Source organism: Equus quagga, chromosome 5 (genome assembly GCF_021613505.1).
Source record: "Equus quagga isolate Etosha38 chromosome 5, UCLA_HA_Equagga_1.0, whole genome shotgun sequence".
In the NCBI taxonomy this organism is placed as follows: Eukaryota; Metazoa; Chordata; class Mammalia; order Perissodactyla; family Equidae; genus Equus; species Equus quagga.
In genome coordinates this window covers 33,091,753-33,110,273 of record NC_060271.1, presented here as the reverse complement: position 1 = coordinate 33,110,273, position 18,521 = coordinate 33,091,753, and the positions used below count along the sequence as shown (strand labels likewise).

The 18,521-nt window shown below is 56.1% G+C and overlaps 1 protein-coding gene across 4 annotated transcripts in view; it reads right to left on the bottom strand.

The window, feature by feature from the left end:
* Nucleotides 1-16,734, bottom strand: part of ECE1 (endothelin converting enzyme 1) — a 101,695-nt gene extending 84,961 nt beyond the window's left edge. Inside the window, exons 1-2 of one of the 4 annotated variants that reach the window (XM_046663313.1) lie at nucleotides 12,677-12,710; nucleotides 11,573-11,769 (exon numbers count right to left, since the gene is read on the bottom strand). In XM_046663313.1, the coding sequence (XP_046519269.1) occupies nucleotides 11,573-11,769; nucleotides 12,677-12,695 (216 nt within the window). In that variant the 5' untranslated portion in view covers nucleotides 12,696-12,710. Of the gene's footprint in view, nucleotides 1-11,572; nucleotides 11,770-12,019; nucleotides 12,042-12,676; nucleotides 12,711-15,039; nucleotides 15,065-16,689 lie in introns of those variants that run through there. The other 3 variants (XM_046663317.1, XM_046663318.1, XM_046663312.1) reach the window with 3 other exon arrangements.
* Nucleotides 16,735-18,521: the final 1,787 nt, after the last annotated feature.

The window sequence follows — 18,521 nt, the reverse complement described above, 5'->3', positions numbered from 1 at the left end:
AGGCAGGGAGGAGGGAAGGCTGGAGGGGCGAGGCTGAGGCAGGGAGGGCAAGAAGGAGACTTTGCCTTAATCCAGCAGAGAGTGGCTGACAGAGGCCAGTGCGGGTGAGGGGCGGAAAGAAGTGGAAGAGGAGGCAGAGTATTGACGGAACCTGGTCAAGGAGGTGTCCGGTGCCATCTTGAATACCACTTGGCACCTGCGCACAGCGGTGCTGCTACCCAGAGGGAAGCAGGCAGGCGGCGCCCGGGTGTGGGAGGGAGCAGGCGGGTGCAAAGGTGGCCGTCACCAGGGAAGGGCAGCATCGATCGGGGAGAGCACAGGTGCAGTCCAGGGCAGAGGAAAAGGCGACGGCCCGGGGACCACTCCAACGTGCAGCTGACAGAGACAAAGGCATCACACAGGCCGCAGGACAAAGCCAAATTGAAGGATGTTCCAGGAAATGCCTGCCCGGGACTCCTCAAAATTCCCAAGGTCACGAAAAACAAGGGAAGTCTGAGACACTGTCACAGCCCAGAGGAGGCTGCGGAGACGGGACGACTACATGTAACGCGGCACCCTGGATGGGATTCTGGAACAGAGAAAGGGCAGCAGTGTAAAAACTGGTAAAATCTGAACAGAGAGTGGAGTTTAATTAACCAGCAGGTACCAATGGTGGCTCCTTAGTTTCGACAAATGTACCACGGTCACGTAAGGTCACTTACGAGGGGAAACTGGGCGAGGGTGCACAAGAGCTCTGTATCATCTTTGCAACTTTTCTGTAGACCTAAAATTATCCCAAAGGAAAATTCTTATAAAAAAAAAAGTTGCAGGATTCCCGGTCCTGGGATGGACCTTTTAAATCTTTAAAAATTCATGCCAATTTTGCATTCTACTCCAAAACAGAACGTTTTAAGTTTACTCTAACAGTGCCCCACTATACTCCCCAGGGCAATCGCATGCACTGGTCTGAAATGCCCCAAAATAAAAATTAAGGAAATTAAAGAAGTAAGTGAAATAGGGAGCCTGTTAGATGGTGGTGAGTGCCGAGGAGAAAAGTCAAGCAGCGAGGGGACGGAAAATGGGAGACAGACAACACCCGGTAGGGTGGCCAGGAAGGCCTCTCGGAGAAGGTGACATCTGAGTGGACTCAAGGGCCAGGAGGCTGCTTCTGCAGGTGCATCTCATCTATTTTTCACAACCGTGAGTGGTAATTGTTTGCTGTTTTACAAATGAGAAAAGTGAGTCTCAAAGAGGTAAAATGATTTACTTCAGGTCACCCAGAAAATAACAGGGCAACATGGGAGAGCCGGAGACTGCAGCCTGGCCCATCCATCCCTCCCAGCGAGGGTGACTGGGGGCACACTGCCCGCCCCCCCAGGCCCTGGCGGACGGCACTCCCTGGCGGAATCCAGCACACGTCTCTTCCTTGTCGAAGCCCGATTTCTAAACCCTCAGAAGGGTCACTACTGGTCAATAGGAGTTTGCCACCCCCCCATACACCTTCTTAACTTGATCAGTTTAGGAGAGGAAGAAGGTAGAACGTACAAGCAGGGCCCCCCTGGGGCACTGGGTGGCCAGTGGAAGGGGGAGGGATCAGTGCTGCTCAAGGGGAAGGACCTTCTGGGCGCTCAGCCCAGTGCAGTTCCATCCAGGGTGACCCTGATCGCCATCAGAGCTGCAGTTTATTGATTTCACTGGGTCAATAACAGTCTCTCTGGAACCCCCTCCCTCGGTGGCCCGGGTGCCCTTCACAGCTGAGAAACAAGTTTGGGGAGGACCAAGAGGGGCTCGCCCCATCCCAACTCCTTTCCCCCTTCTTCCCACGTGGAGAAACATTTCAGGCTTGAAGAAATGACTCATTTTCCCTAGAGAGGGTCAGGCCGCTGAGTCTGGTGGGAGGAGCCCGCAGGCCCCTAACACGCCTCCTGCGCTGGCTGAGATGGCTCTGGGCCCCAGGACGGCAGGGGCCAAAGGAGGCAGAGGTGGCAGAGACAAGTGGCCAGTGAGTGTGTGTGCCTCTCCTTCCCCAACCTCGAGGGTGTCACTGGGCGTCACCCAGCACTGCTCAAATGGAACCTGATGGAGAAGAAAAATTCCTCTGGACTTTCCTGAATGAGCTTGATGGGTGAGTCACGGCCACCTGGGGGACAGCAAGGAAACTCACAGATCACCAAAGAAGGGAAAGACAGTTCCTATTAAGCAATCTCTTCGATGGAGGAATCAGAGATCACCAGGAGAAACGCTCACTCACACTTTGTTCAAGGTTTTGTTCTTTGAAGAAACACATTACACGACAGATGGGGGTCGGAACTGGTCGTAAAGTGCGAGTTCATAATTAAATTCTGTCTTCGTTAGCTGACCTTCAACACATAGATATGTGTCACTAACGACAACACGAACCACAAACTGGCCCCAGGACTATCAGCGTGGCACAGGAAGCCTTGCTCTCCATCCTGACCCCCTCCCTATTTCAGCCCTGCAAGGCTGCCCTCCCTCCCCCCATCCCTCACTGAGCATGTGCTGCGGGCAGATCCGCAGAGCAGCCAGGGTCTGCCCTAGGGGACTCCCCTCCGGGGAGAGAACTAACAGTCCCGATTACAGGGCGCCAGTGCCCTGAGGACAGGACAGTGCCAGCTTGCTTCCAGCTGCCTGACCCATCCCCACAGGGCACCCCCTGCTCCTCTCCAGAGACACTCTCAGCCGGGATTCCAGGGCCACCTTCTCCTCCTTTGCTGGCCTCCTCTCTCCTCGCGGCTGCTGGCTTTTCTGAGCCACAAGCACACCCACCCTCAACCCTGAAGTCAGATCCTCCATAGGATCCTGCGGAAAAACAGACTCCGGAGTCAGCCAGCGTGCTGGCTCCAAGCTGTGTGGCCTTGGCCGTGCACCTCGCCTCGGCAAGCCTCGGCTTCCTCATCTGTTAAACGGGGACACACTAGGACCTGCCTCTTTAGAGCTGACTCTAGTCAAATGAGTCAGTGCCCACGTTGCTTACCACGGGGCCTGGCTCGAAGTTAACGATTCTGAAACAGTGGTTCCGACCTCCTGCTCCAGGGAGCAGACAGGTGGGGTGGGGGGGGGGGACACAGAAGCGGTGCTCCCAAGAGCTACACCACTACAAGGGTAGTGGGCCTGTCCTCCCGACGGCAGCCAGAGACTCGAGGAGATGCTGGCTTCCCTGCAGAGCCACCGCTAGCTCGTTCACCAACTGACCTTATTTCCAGACCTCTGTTCATGTCCCACCAGGGCGACGATTTCCGTGACTGAGCCCCTCACTGGGGGAAGGGAGCCGTCTCTGACTTGTCCAAAACTTGCCTCCTGACCCAAGAGGACATCAGGGGCAGCGGGCTCACGGGTGGTGGGCAGTGTTCCTCCTGCCCCTTCTCAGCCCTCATCTTTCTGCCACTCAACGTTCTGAGCCAACACCAGCTGCTTCCCAGGCGAGGTTGTCAGCCCCCGGCCCCCATGCGGGGGGAGGGTAGCGAGGCTGCAGAGGGGGCCTCGGAGCAGGAGTTGGGGAGAGTGGCAGGAGCAAGAGGACGCATCACTTGAGTGCCCACTATGTGTCAGGGTGAGAAGGGCCCAGTCCTGGGGTGGGGGGGTCGTTCAGAACCCGGGGAGACTGTGGTATGTGGGGGGAAGGGGATACCTGGTCTCTGTGAGAGCAGGGGACCCAGTCTCCAGAGAGAGACCAGGTCCAGGGGTGATTCCCAGGGAGAAGAAGGGTCCCAAGGAGAAAGCAGGCCCTGAATCCCAAAGGGGAAAACGGGGGCTCAGATACAGAGGGAATGAGGTTCCTGACAGGGAGCTGGGCCACTTTGGACCCCAGGAGGGGCTGGTTTAGAGCGGGGTGGGCAGCTGGGGAGAGGCCTGCAGAGCTGGAAATGCACTTAACTGGACACCTCAGAGGTCTTGTTTGCCAGACAGGGTTAACGTGGGGAAGAAAAGGAAATCTTAAATGGCGGCCAGGAGTTTCCCATTCCAGAGGTCTGGATGGGGGCGTCCCCCTACTTCTGGGGACACCCCACTGGCAGAGGCCCAAGCTGTCCCTTTCTCTCCAGGAGGCTGTCTCCTCGGATCCTCGAGGGGCCCCACCCCCACCCAGCGAGAGGCTGTTTGGGCTCAGTGGCTCCAGCCCCTGCCCTCCAGCTGCCCCTCAGCCCCACTTCTGTGCACTCCTTCAAAGCCTGGGGAGGGTCTGGGTGGGGGCAGAGGTCACAGGGAAAGAATCTGGAGGTCAGAGTGCCGTCCCTCCCCCGTTAGATGCTTCAAAGACAGAATCTGCGCCCAGAAAGCCCCCCACTGCCCTGAAGCCACCAGACTGGGGGGGGGGGGGGCACAGGGAAGGGCCTGGAAGAGGGACTCTGCAAAGCGGCAGCCAGGAATCTCGGCTCCCAGTCCGGGTTTTGCCAGGAGGCCCCTGGACGGGAGGCTCCTGGCCAGCATCTGGGCACTGCTGCTGACAAGCTGTGTGACCCTGACCCACGAGAGCCCACAGCTGGGCTCTGTTCTCACCTGTCAAAGCAACGGGCTGGACCCCCACCCCGTCCAATTAATCACTAAGCCCTGTCAACTCTACCCCAACGTCTGTGTGCTTCTCCCTCCCCATGACCCCGGCCTGGGCTAAGCCACCAGGCCGCCACCTCCAGTCCAGCCCCCTCCCCCAAGGCTATCTCCACGCAGAAGCCAGAATGAGTGTAAGGAAAGGTAAATGGGTCCCTGTCACCTCCCTGCTGGCACCCCTCTTCCAGGGCCGGGAAAACCACCACCTTGCTGGTTATAAATTTTTGCCTTTTCTTCCATTTTGGGCTTCAACAGGGTCTTTTGGTGTAGAAGAAAATAAAGCCTAAAGAAGTTTACTGATTTGAAAACAAACACACACACACACACACACACACACCCCTATGGCTTCCCACTCCTCTTGGGATGAAGCCCAAATCTTTCAGTGGGTCTACACGGCCCTGCAAGGCCCAGGCCCTGGCCACCCCTCATCCTCACCCTGGGTCACTCTCGCCCTTGCTTTCTACTCCAGCTACACTGAACAGGATATAGGTCATCCACCTCAGGGCCTTTGCACATGCTGCTCCCTTGGCCTAGAACCTTTTTCTCTCCATCTTTTTACCCGGTTAACAATTAACCCATCCTTCAGATCGCTTCTCAAATGCTTCTTCCTCAGAGGTGTCTGCCCTGTTCCGTTCTCCCCCTGCCCTTGCCTGGGATGGGCTCCTCTGACATAAGCTCATGGAGCATCTGCTCATAATTAGAGATCTGTGTGAGTACCTAAGACCATGCCTATGTGCTCACCATTCTACACCCTGTGCCTAGCACGTAGTAGGTCCTCAACAAATGGTAGTTATCACCACCATTAATCTTCCCATATTTACCTTCCCACATTTACCTGGTTGGTGGAGCTGGGTTCTGTGCCTCCAAGAATCTGTGTGTGAGAGTGTGCAAACGAGGCAGTGTGGGGTTCTGGGAAGAACACAGGCCTTGACAGCTGAAGGATGTGGGTTCTAATCCCAGCTCTGCCACTATGAGCTGTTTGGCTTTGGGCAAGTCACCTAACCTCTCTGAGCCTCAGTTTCCTCATCTGATTAATCTGAAGACTAAATTAACGCTTTAGACATGTTGGTTACAAAGGTCCTCAACACGACTGGTAAAAATCTCTTTCAAGACTCCTCACCTCCGTTTGCATCAATTTCCTCCACAAGCAATGTCCTGAGAGCTGACATGACAAAATACAATGCCCAGGACAGTGCTGGGCCCAGAGCGGCATGAACCGAATCAGGATTTCCAAAGTGAGGTCCGTGGCCCACCAGCAGGGGAAGCACGGAGTTGTTGGAAACGTCAGTCCCTGTCCCCGAGGGTGGAGGATCCAAACTTTCTGAATCAGGATGTATGCGATGAGGGCAGCGCAATCTGCATCTGTGACCTGCATCCCCGGTGACTGTCACGCACACCCGAGTTTGAGAAGCGCGGCAATCAATGCCGTCTTATTGTGGTTACACTAACCTGCACGCCCTGGTGCCCTGTGTACAAGCCCAGAGGTCACCTGGGAGGGGCGCGCACAGCTGTCAGCAGAAAGGCACACTGCCTATCATAAACCGGTAGCCTCCGAAGGGCGTAAACACACGAGCACAGGCCTTGGGGTCAGACAAGCCAAGGGGCAAATTCCAGTCTTTTTACTTACTTGCTTAGCTGTGTGGCCTTAGACACATGGCTTAACCTCTCTGAGGGGGCTTCTGCAGGTTTCAAATGGTGAGAAACAACCTCTACCTGCCAGGGTTGTGGGATGCTCTGAGGAAGTGCCTTATGCAAAGCACATTTCAGGTGCTGGGACGGGAGGAAGTTGAAAAACAAAACAGGAAATGCTTCAGTGTCTCCCCCGGCCCCTCTGCTGCCACAGGGACCCTGGAGGTGGAATCTCTGTGTCCTTCTCAGGACACCACAAGGCCTGACCACACAGAGAGGGCACAGACCTTCCCTGCAAAGCTGGTTGCCCACCCACCACCCTTGTAGAAGGGGCAGGTAGCAGGATTTGTGAGGAGCAGAAGCAGGGGTTGGAGGAGAAATGGCTGGATAGTTGCCCAGGGTGTCCACTGAGTGGCCTAGGACCCGCAGAGTCACATTTCCCAAGGACAGGCCTTTGGGGGAAGTGGAGCCCAGCACACCATGGTAGGTAAGGACACAGAGTCTAGAACCAGACTGTCTGGGTTTAAATTCTGTCTGCCACTACTGGCTCCTTCCGGCTGTCAAACTCCTACGCATCCTTCAAGACCCAACTCAAATATCACCTCCCTGGGCCAAGTTAGTCATCCATTCCTTTGTGCCTTTGGAGGCTCCAGCCCACACACTCAAATCCTATTCAGCAATTTGCCTGTTGACTTGTCTATCTCTCCCACGGGCCTGGGAGCTCCTGGAGGGCAGAGACACTCCCAAACCTGACACAGGAGATGCACTCAGCAAACGGTGGTTCAGCCTGCTGAACCCTTCCTTTCCTCTCCCCACTCAACGCCTCCTATTCAAATCCCTGTTCCTCTCCCTAACACAGGACTTTTATTTTCTAGGGTTTCATCTTCCAGATCTCTTTTTCCTAAAGGTCTGTGTTTGCTCCTCCCCAAGCTGATGCTGAGCAGAGGCCACACAGAAAGACGTAATTTTAATTCTTTCAGCTTTGCTGGCTGCGCAGGACTCCCATGGAAGGGACAGTGCTCAGAGGCCACGAGGCAGCCCGTCACCAGGACTGTGGGGAAAGCTGGTGACAGAGGAAGCACCAGAGCGTAGCGGTGATAAACTCGGCGCTCTGGTCAAACCGCCTGGGGTTCAAATCCTGCTCTGCCACTGACTGACTGAAATGCTCTGTGACTCAGTTTCCCCTATAAAATGGGGATAATAAAAAACACCTGACAGGGTTGATGTGCGGAATACATGAATTTATAACATAAAACCTTTAGCACTGTGCCTGGCACACAGCAAACACTCAATAAACACCATTATTATTACATAACAGCTAAGCCTCGTAACTACTACTGGCAGGAAAGAACAAAAGGATTATTGAATGAAACCCCAATGTGGCCGGAAGTTAATGCTGTGTCATTTCCCCCCAGGAGTCATCAGGTGTCACCAACCCCAGAAGTCGTCTCTGAAGCAAGCTGCACAGCCCTGCGCAGGTCACTTTCCAGTTCTCCCCGAGCCACGTGGCCCAGGTTCCCCCGGGGACCAAGAACTCAAATCACAGCCCTACGTCTGCCGATGAACAAGTTCACAGCGTGACCCGAGTCCTTGACCGAGGCCTGGGCTTTGGTCTTTCATGGGAGGCCCATTTCACCGGTAAAGCAACTCGCCCCCGGGGCAAAGCCCTTCCAAGTCCGTCCTTTCCAGGTGCTGGGAAGACAGACACGGGCGGGCGGCGGCTCTGCTCCGGGAGACTCCACCTAGTAACACCAGTTAGCAGTTCCCGGGCACTCGCTGTATGCTGGGCGTGGGTCCCGGCCCTTCACAGGAATTGTATGGCCAGTTTAAACAACTCTATGAGTTTGATACTATTATTATTCCCATTTTTCTTCGGCAGAAACAGAATTAAGCAGTTTGCCTGAGGTTGTACAAGCAAATGGCAGAGGCGGGATTCAAGCCCAGGGAAGCCTGGCCTCAGGGCTCAATACGGTCTCGACGACTTGTGTTAGTGCAGGGGGATGAGACAGAGCGGGAAATTTCGTCCAGGGTGACTTGTGCCCCGGGAGAAGGCAGTCCGGGGTCCGGAGGGAGGGGCTGGGGGAACGCATGATGGATGGGTGGGGGACAGTCAAGAAAGTTTCTGAGAACAGCTGTGGAAAGAGGACGAGGCCCAGCGGGTTTGGGACGGCAATGTCATCATTGGTGACACCCACCTCTTCGAGTCAAGCACCCAATATGCACCACACGCTCTGAGTGTATCTTCTCTCATCTAATGTTGGCGACTAGCCCGGAAGGGCTGTTATCCCACTTGACAGATGGGAAACCCAAGGCTCACAGAGGAAAACGTACCTGCTGAAAGGTCCTTTACAACAGGTGGTGGATCCAGGGTTCAAATTCAGGTTGATCCCACGGCCTCTGCTCTTAACCCAGAGGCCACCCTGCACACTCAGGAACCCGTGGGAGGGTGGCAGGGACCTGATGCAGAAGGTGGGGAGCCGCCCTGCCTCCCGTCCTGGGCCTGCATGTAGTGCCTGTCTGCCCCCATTCAGGCTGGAGGCAGAACGGCTCGTGTGTGTGTGTGCACACGTGCGCTAAGGGGCGGTGGTAATGAAGAGTCTGGTTAAAGGGTCTCCCTACTATGATGGGGAAGTAAAATAAAGCAGCAGCAGTGGGTTGGTCTGACGAGAAAGTCCTCTCCCCCGTCCCTAACTGCAGTCACCAGAACTAGGAGCAGCACGAGTGAAGGCCAGCACGCAGCTGTTCCCTCCAGTACTTCACGGGGCTTTGAAGGACAGAACCACCATAGTAATAACAGCAACGATAGCTCCCGTCTACTGGGGACCTCCCAGGCACCGTTCTACAAGCTTCACAGCTTTTCATGAATCATTTCAACCATTCTTCATACCACCACCACAAGAAAGGTGTCGCTGTCATCCCATGGACAGGACGAAGCCACAGGGGAGAACAGTGAGGCTCAGAGATGGTCCCAGCCCAAGGTCACCCAACTGAGACTAAGCGGCAGAACGCAGGTCTGTCTGGCCCCAAAAGGCACATCTTAACCAGAAAGAGCACTAGCAGCCCCGGAGATCAGGATCTGAGTCCCGCTTCTAATTTGCTGTGTGGTCTCAGGCAAGTCTCTTTCCCTTTCTGAGCCTTTGTCTCCCCTCAAGGAGGCTAGTCTAGATGTCATCTAAGTCCTGCTTCCACTCAGATCTTCTGTGACTCTGTAAACTCCCACGCCCTCTCCTCCCTCTGCCCACCCACCACACCCGGAAGCCCAGCAGGATGCCCAGGAACCACCCACTCAACACTCCGGGCCAAAGAAGTACCACCACCTTCTCAGGGCCACTTCCTGCCTGAGATCAGCCCGGGACAGCCAGGAACCGCAAAGCCACAGGATTCCCTTGCCGGGCCGTGGGAGCAGCTGCTCAGAGGGCACAGGGCTGGGCAACCCCTTGTGGCTATCACTTCCTCCACTCTCACTTCTCGGCAGGGTGTGCGGAAGTTGGGGAAGCAGGCTCTGGCCCTGTGTCCTTTTGGCCCCGTCTCTCTGGATGCTCAGGACTTGGGGTGGTGCGAACGTGGTCATTCTGGGAGAATCCCGAGCTCACTCTGGAAGGCTGAGTTCAAGCGGAAGTTTTAAGACAAGTCTGTCTGACTCCAAAGGCAACTTCTGCCCACCGTGTTCTGCTGCCAGGAACGTCCTGTGGCATGTGGGATGCCCTCTCCCCCTCTCCCATCCTCTGAAGTAGCTGCTAAAAGCCCGGATCCTGGAGAAACATAAGCTCCCGGACCTCAGGGCAGGTGCATGTACTGAGGCCCCTGTCACCTGTCACCCGACACTGGCTTCCCTGCCTCACTCCTGCCCCCTACAGTCCATCCTCCACATAGCAGCCAGGGCGTTTCTAAAACATCAACCAAACCAGCCATCCCCCTACTTGAGCCCTGCACTGGCTTCCCATCGCTTTTAGAACGAAACGCCACCTTCCCCACCCTGCCTGACAAGACCCTGCATGCCTGCCCTCTCTACCCCTTCCCCCTGCTCCCTCTGTGCAGCCACATTGGCCTTCTGGTCACCCAAAATGGGCCAAATCGCTTGGCCCCATCTCAGGTCCTTCGCATCGGCTGCTCCTCTGCTCAGAACTCTCCCCTCCCACATCTTTGCTCAGCTTCCCCTTCCTCAGCCTTCAGGTCTCAGCTCAGACGTCACTTCCTTCCTTGCCCACCCATCTAGAGGAGCCCCTTTTCCACCTCGCAGCCACATCACTCTGCTTTATTTTCTTCCCTTCCTCTGCAGTGACCTTTCTAGCTGGTCAGTTTGCCTGGGTGGCCTCTGGCTCCCTCCCCCAGGCTGCGTCTCCTCAAGGGCAGGGATTTTGCTACCCCACCCACTTCTGTCTCCACAAAGAGGCAGGACCTCGTTTCATCATCACAATGCTGCAGATGAGGATGCTGGAGCTCAGGAAGGTGGAGTGACTTGCCCAGGGTCACAGAGCCAGGAGGTGGCAGGATTCAAACACAGGGCCACCGTCTCAGCAAAGCCTCCACGGGGCAGGGGTTGGGGGTTGGCACGGCCAGGGGCTCACTCTGAGGGGCTCTCACCCAGGAAGGACTGGCTCACAGTGAGGCTCTTGAGAGTGCCAAGAATGAAGAGCTGACCCACTTCACCAAATGGTCCTTCCTTGGAGACACGAGAGAACTGGGGCTCACCAGTGGGGCAGGCACAACCTGGGAGGTGGAGGAGCAGAGCAAATGGGGGCAATGGCTCCCAGTGAGGGGAGACCACCAGAAACTGGGGAGGGCGGAAACCTTCAATCCACCTGATGTTTTACAGAAGCGGAAACCGAGGATCAGGGAGGGGAAAGGACTTGCCTAAGGTCACATAGCCAATCAGTGGTAGAGCCTCATGGCATGGGCTCTCCAGGGCCAGGACCCTCTCCCTGCCCCGAGAAATGCCAGGTGAGACCTAAAGCCGAGGGTCCAGGCAGCGTGCCCCCAAGAGCTGTCAGACCCTGAGGGCAGGTGCAGGGCCCACAGAGTGGATCTGGAGCATTATGACCAAGAAAGGGCTCAAATTCCTTCCTTCTTTCAAAAAACATTCATCAAGAGCCTAGTCTAGGCTCAGGCCCGTGGGCAAAGAGGTGAATAACACTCTGAAAACGGAGCACCATCTTGGAGGACCGTGTGGCAGCTTCTGTGCAAGGTAAACACACATCGACCCTCTGACCCACATCCAGGGACCCGCCCAAGAGAAAGGGGCATTCAGGTCCACAGACACGCACAGGAAAGTCTCAGCCACCCAAACTGGAATCCACCCAGACGTCACCCACAGGCATCTACCCAGTGGGACAAAACGCAGCCTCAAAAGGGAGCAGAGCCTGGTGCAGGCAACAACACGGACAAACCAAACATTACTCACTGTTGACTGAGCTGAAGGAAACCAGACCCAGGAGCACAGGAATTCACGCAGATCAAGTTCAAAATCCAGGCAACAGCAGAGTGACAGAGCGCAGGGCAGCGGCTGCCTGCAGGGGAGGCTGAAGGAAGGGGGCACACGGGACCTTCCTGGGAGGTGGAAATGTTCTCTATTTTGATCCAGGTGATGGTTACACAGGTCTGTACATTTGTAAAGATCAAGCGGTACAAGATATACACATCTTAAGTAAATTATATTGTAATTTTTAAAAACACACAATCTTGCCCTCAAGAAGTGCACAGACGAGCAGCACCAAGACTGACACGTGGTCCAGGCTAAGAAAGAGGCTGATCGTGCCTGAGCCCCCTGTGTGCCAGCACTCAGCTGGGTCCTTCGGAAACAGCATCTGATAAAACTTTTCCAGTGACTGTACAAAACAGGCCCCCATACCTCCATGTTAGAGACGAGAAAAACAAAGCTCCAGAGAGGTGACATAATGCCCAAAATGACACAGCAAAAAGCGACGGAGCCGGGTTTGAACCTGGGCCCACTGGCTCCCAAGGCCCACTTCTGCTGCACGGGCGGCCCCCATCTCCCTGCCCCAGCCCCACCCCGAGCTCGCCACTCCACGCCCCCTCCTCTCCCAGGCTGCAGGGAGCAGCTCCTGGGTCTCGTGGACTTGAAGTTTCTGTGAAATAACTGCTTAGGAAATACGTCCTTCCTACCCTTCCGCCTCCTCCGCCCTCCCTCACCCCTCTCACTGTCACACATCTCTGAGGTCATTTCAGCCCTGCCTCCGCCCATTCAGAAGGAACCCCCGAGGCTGGGCAGCTGGGCGTGCGTGCACATGTGTGGTATTGACCAAGGGGCTTTCTTACCAGCCCAGCCTGTGGCTCCACAGTACCAGGAGGTCCTGAGATTAGAGTCCCCACCCTTGGCTCCAGTCCCCAATATTGACGCAACCCAGTGTCTGGATTCAGAGAATCACAAAATGTTTATTTGGAATAACAACCACCACCACCACCACCACCACCACCACCTTTTTTTCAGTCCTTATCCTGTGTCAAGAGCTATGTCAGGAGTTATCTCATTAGTCTCACCACTGACCCTCCAAAAGAGGTACCATGAAGATCTCATTTTCTAGAAGAAGAAACCAAAGCTCAGAGGGGTTAAGTGACTTGTCGACGGTCTCACAGTGAGGAAGTGGTGGAGCTGGGATTCAAACCCAGGTCTGCCCAACCGCCAGTCCGTGCTCTGAACCAGAGACCGATGCCTGTAATCCACATGTCATCGCTGAAAAGGCCCCTGTCTGTTCCAGCCATGTCATTTTACAGATGGGAAAACAGAGGCCCAGGAAGGGAGAGCACCTTGCTCAGGGCCACACGAAAAGCCAGTGGCAGAGCCTGGGCTGGACCCTAGGTCTCCTGCCTCAGCCTTGCTCTCAGTGACCAGCCCGGAGCCTCAGAGCAGGCCACGTGCACCTGGACAGGCAGCGCGTGGGAGGCAGGCAGGAGGCTCTGCTCCAGGCAGAGGTAAATATTGACATTTCGGGTGTTTACACCGTAACCCTACTCCTCCTGGCTGCCGCCCCACGCCGGCCCTGCCGCCTTCCCCGCCAAGGAGGCAAAGGAGCCTGCGGGGAGGAGGATGGGGAGAGGAGGTTTCTGGGCCAGGGGCCGCTCCTCATGCTCACAGGGAGCCCGGGACATCTCCAGCCAGGGGGCCACTGGAGGCCTGCTCGGGCCGCTGGGGCAATGCCTGGAGCTGGGGGTCTGGGCTGGGAGTCACAGGCCTGGGTTTAATCCCACCTCTGTCCCTGACTGGCAGTGGGACCCAAGAACAGTTGGTAAATGGGAGGAAAAGGCTTCCCTAACTGTCAAGTGCCGTGCAAAGGTGAACGATAAATAACCAACATTTCAGCCTGGCCAACATCCAGCCCCAATCAGCTTCTAACGCCCCTGGCCACTGCCCAGTAGGCCCGTCCACGGCCCCAGGCGGCTTTCCCAGGAGGGCAGAGTTTCTGCGAACTTGAGTGGCAGGCTGGGACGGCAGCCAGGATCTTGAGGAGTCAGGAGGCCGATGCCTAGTTCCGGGCCCTAATTCCCTAAGGGACCTTCAAGCCTCAGCTTTCACAGCTCTGTAATGGGGAGAGACCTACTTCCTGGGGTTGGCGTGAAGATCAGAGAGGTTACAATTTAAGTGCCAGGCACTCATTTTGTCTTCCCACCTGTAAAAGAGGGAAGTTGAATGAGATGGTGACGAATCTTCTTTTAACACAAGCTCTCTGTGGTTTTATGCAGATTAGCAGCCAGGCTCACCTCCCTGTCTCTGGCCCTGAAGTTAGATCCTCCCTCAGCTAATTTCCTGAACATTCTCCAGAAACTTGTTCCTCTGTTTACATTCTCCCCTGAGGACCCCCCACGAGCCCTGCGGGGCGGAGGGAGCCTTTCCAGGGCTTATCAGGGAGGCCTGCAGATACGTCACCACCTTAGCCGTCAGGGTCCCAGGGAAAGGGCAGAACTCCCAGGCCCCAGACTCCCAGCGCCACTCCCTGACAGTGGGGTTCAGTCAGTGCTGGTTGTTCACTAAACTCTGCCCCAAGACTATAACTCTTTAAGAACAGGAGAGCATCTCCTCATTTTCATCTTTCCAAAGCTTGGCTCCTAGAGAGCATTCCATTCCACTAACTGTTATCATAGGAAGCTCAACTGCCACCTCTTCTGGGAAGCCTTCCCTGATACACACCCACGGCCAGGGTGACTAGAGCTGCATCCTCAGGTTGGCACTTTTCACTTTCTACCTTGTTTCAGAGTCATTTGGGTACTCGACCTTTTTCCTCTATTAGGTCAAAGTTCCTTGAGGCTGGGAGCCTTGATGGCTACCCTCATGTAAGGATGAGGGGAGGTCAATGTCCACAGGGAAAGGGGCTTTGTGGGACCTCCAGGGCCACAGCCTCCTCCTCTCTTCACTGCCCATGCTGAGCAGCATGATCGGGAGTGGGGTGGGGTGGAGGGGGCAGTGACTAGCGTCCAGACCACCAACATCATTTCAAGGGCCACTCCTGCATCCTAAGTGATCACCAGCCTCTAGCCTCACCCCTCCTACCCATCTGCCACAAACTAGCCCATGTGTTCATCTCAAGAGGCAAATCTGACTATGGCACTCCCTCACTCTGAACTCCTGAGTGGCTCCCCACTGCCCTTAGGATGGAGCCCTAAATCTTTAACATGACACTCCCCGTGTGCGCCTGCCCCTGGCCACCTCCCAGGCATCGTCTTCTGAGCCTCCAGATGAATTAATTCCGGCATGCGCACGCTGCTCCCTCTGCCAGGAAGGCTCTGCCAGGTCCACTCACTCTTTAGGCCACGGCTCTAATGCCATGTCCTCAGGGAGCTTTTTCTGACCCCCCGTGGCGGGTTCCCCGACCTGCTCCACAGCACCCTGGATGTCTCCTTGGTAACAGTACTTGCACTTGTAATTTCTGGCTCCAGATCTGCCTGTCCGCCAGCCTGTGGAAGAGAGACCTATGGGCCCATGCACACTGACCACAGCCCCAACGCCTGTGTTGTGCCAGCCAGACTTGTTTGGCGAAGGAATGAATGAATGAATGAAGCCCTTTGACGACAGCAAGGGCACTGACCTAGTTTACTGAAAAGAAAAAACTGAGACACAAAAAGTCATAAACAGCTGCTGACGGTTCCTCCCTCCCTGGAGACATCAAAGCGTGGACTTTAGCCAAGCTGGCTACGTCGTGGCTAACGCCTGTGGAATCCACCCTGCAGCCTTTCACTCCTCAAACCCTGTTCCTCCCCTCACAGGGCCTGGTCTCTCCAACTGTTTGGGAAACAATGTATTTATTCCTTAACAAAAGTCAACAACATGCCTTGTTTACCAAAGATCGCAGCCAGGCAGGGAAACACAAAACACGAGTAACTGGTTACCAGCCCAGGCGCTGGCCACACCGGGAAAGGTCCTAAGGTACCTGCCGCGCTCTGGGAACCCCATACACATCGGCTCAGGAGGCATGTGACTGGCCTCGCATCTTCAAATAACAACAGAACAGTTGCCCTCGAGTTCTTCACAGTTTGGGAAGCGTTTTTACATTGTATCCTAGACTGCATCCTCATGACCTCCTGAGAAGCCAGCAAACATGTCCCACTTGGTAGGAAAGGAAGTGCAGAGAGGGGCACTAGCTGCCCCCAGGTCACACAGCAAGTTGGGGATGCACCCAGTATTCAACCCTAGGTGCTGGATCCCTGTCCGCAACACAGCCACTTCCAGTAAAGAGGATTCCCAGCCCTCTGCAATGGCTTTAAGCTCAGTCCCTAGCTTGGAATGTGAAGGAACATTCTAGAGGCGCATGACAGCAGACTGGGAACGCTGGATTGGGCATCCTTCCCCCCCAGCCTGTCCGGTAACCCTTCACACATCCAGGAGGTCTGCGCCCGCCCAAGCACTCACTCGCTCTGGGACCTGGGCAAGCTCCTTCATCTCTGTGCCTGCGGCTGAATGACGAGGACAGCCGGGGACAGGAGATACAAAAAGCCTCCTGGGAACCCTCATGCCCAGCCTGCACTGGGGCCAGGGGTCCACCTGAAGCCTTTAAGAACAGCGCTGAATCCCCGCCAAGGGGTTAGAGACCTGGTGGGGAGCTGGGGACCATCAGGGAGAGGCCACGAGGGCAACAGGAAACAGCCCACACCGCTCTCCAAAGGCGCCCCGTTAGGAAGCCGGGGGCCGGGGGAAACTTGGCCACGTTGGAGGCGAGGAACGCTGGATTTGTTTAAAACCCACGGAGCAGGAGATCCAAAGAATAAACAGTTCAGCCGTCATGAGTCACCCCCACCTCAGGAATGAGCACAGGGGCTAGTGTTTAGGGGAAACCAAAATGACAGGGGCGGAGGAGGCCTGACGTCAGCCCCCACCCCACCCACACGTGCAGGGTCAACCACCCTCCGCGGAGCTCCAGCTCCTCAGCCAGCCTAAGCCTTCCACTCTCTGGCCCCAGCAACGTCCCCTGCCAACTCCCTCTCCTTCCTGGGCTCTCTCACGCCAGGTGCCAGGCCTTTCCAAGAGCATTTCCTGGGCTCTCACACCTCTGCTCACAGAGGTCTCCCTACCTGGGATGTCCTTTCCAATTCAGATGCCATGAGTGAAGCGTCCTCTCATCTGTCCAGCCAGGAGGGAGCCCCCCCACCCCCACCCCGCATAATATCTCTACTTCTCCCAAAGATATGCACCTAGCCCAAGGATCCGTGTGGACCTTTAGGAAGTGGGAGAAGCTCCCTTCACACGGTGTTTACGGTGTTTTTACGGTTTAAGGCAGTGTCTTCCCCCCTAGCACAGGGCTTGGCACATAGTCAGTATAAATAAACCCTGTTGAATGAGAAACAAATGAGCGATTCTGTATCACTGTCCTCTTCTTCTCCCCACAACATGATAAACTTTAATCCTTCATCCAGACTAGCAAATAGGTTAGATGCCAGGCAGAACTTCTCAACTTGAGCTTAAGGCTGTACAAGAAAAGAAACTAAGCTGTATGGGAGCAAAGCACCCTGGCGGGGTTATCTCACCGAATCTCCACGCCATCTCTGCAAGATAAGACCTACCTTCGCATTTCACAGATGGGGAAACTGATATTCAGAGGTGATGACGTGAGTCGACCCAAGTCCCTGTGGAGAAGTGGAGGAGCAGGAAACTGAACCCAAATCTGTTTGATGCCGAAGCCTGGGGTCTTCCTGGCAGGCTGGGAGCCTTCTCAGGTTCTAAGGCTCTGAAATGTGTCACCAAGGCAAGGCAACCTCTCTTTGGTGGTTTTTAAGGAGGAGAAAGTTCTCTTTCCGAGTAACTCTGGTGAGGCAAGTAGTGGTGCGGAGGGAGGCAGATACTAGTGGAGCAAGAAAAGAGGAGAGGGATGTTCTAGGGGGACCCCAGCTCTGGGCAGAGCAAGAGTTGGTCCTGGGGAGTCACTGGGGGACTCTTCAGGTCTACAGGAGGCCCCATCCTGCCCCTACCTGAGTCCCCTCAGGCTTGGCAGAAGTGGAGGGGGCAAGGGGGCACATGTCCTCCTCAGGCCCTACGTGGTGACCGGTACCCACTTCACAGCACAGAACAGGACTAGGAGAAAGAATCGGAGGGACCTGTCCACGGCGAAAGAAACCAAAGAGAAGTAGGTGGCCTCCGTGCCCCCGATGGAGAGCAGAGCACCAGGTTCAGAGAGATGATTGAAAGGTCTTGGCTTTCCTTCCAGAAAGAACTCCTCTCCCTAAAACAGCCCCAACAAGCCCTGCCTGGACAAAATGGGTTTCTCCCCCCCCCCCCCCCCCCCCCCCCCCCCCCGGGGCTTCAGAAACCCCCTCCATGAAATCCCCCTCCCCTGCGCCCTTCTGCTGCCACTGCCTATCCCAGCCGGTGCTCGGCCTCACAAACTCCCTCCTCTGAGGACCCATCGCTGGGAGACGTTGGGTAGACCAGATCGCTGGGCACAGGGTCTCCAAGTGTCCCCTGGTCTCTGGGTTGCCCAGCTTTCGCCTTCCACCCCCTTTGGCGACAGCGGGATGGGCAGTCCCAGAGTGCCCCGGTCTAGCCCTCTGAATGCGCGGGCGCGGCCACCCACGACGCCCCAAGCCGAGCTCAGCCCCGGACCGACCTCGGCGTCCCGGGACACTCAGGTCCAGCTGGATCTAGCCGCTTCGGATTTGTCCCCGACTCCCGTAGGGACCCAGCCCAGATGCCCAGGGTCTCCAAGCCCAGCCAGGTCCAGGGACTTCCGGACGCCCCAGACCCGAACCGAACCAACTGTCCCCGAACCGAACCGGCCACCCCGAGCCCTCCAAATCCGGCGCGGACCAGCTGCCCAGAACCAAGCTCCGCGCCCTCGCCGGAACCAAGCGCGGCGCAGCCCGGCGAGGCGAAGCCGGCCCGCGCGGCCCCCGACTGCACGCCTCCCGAG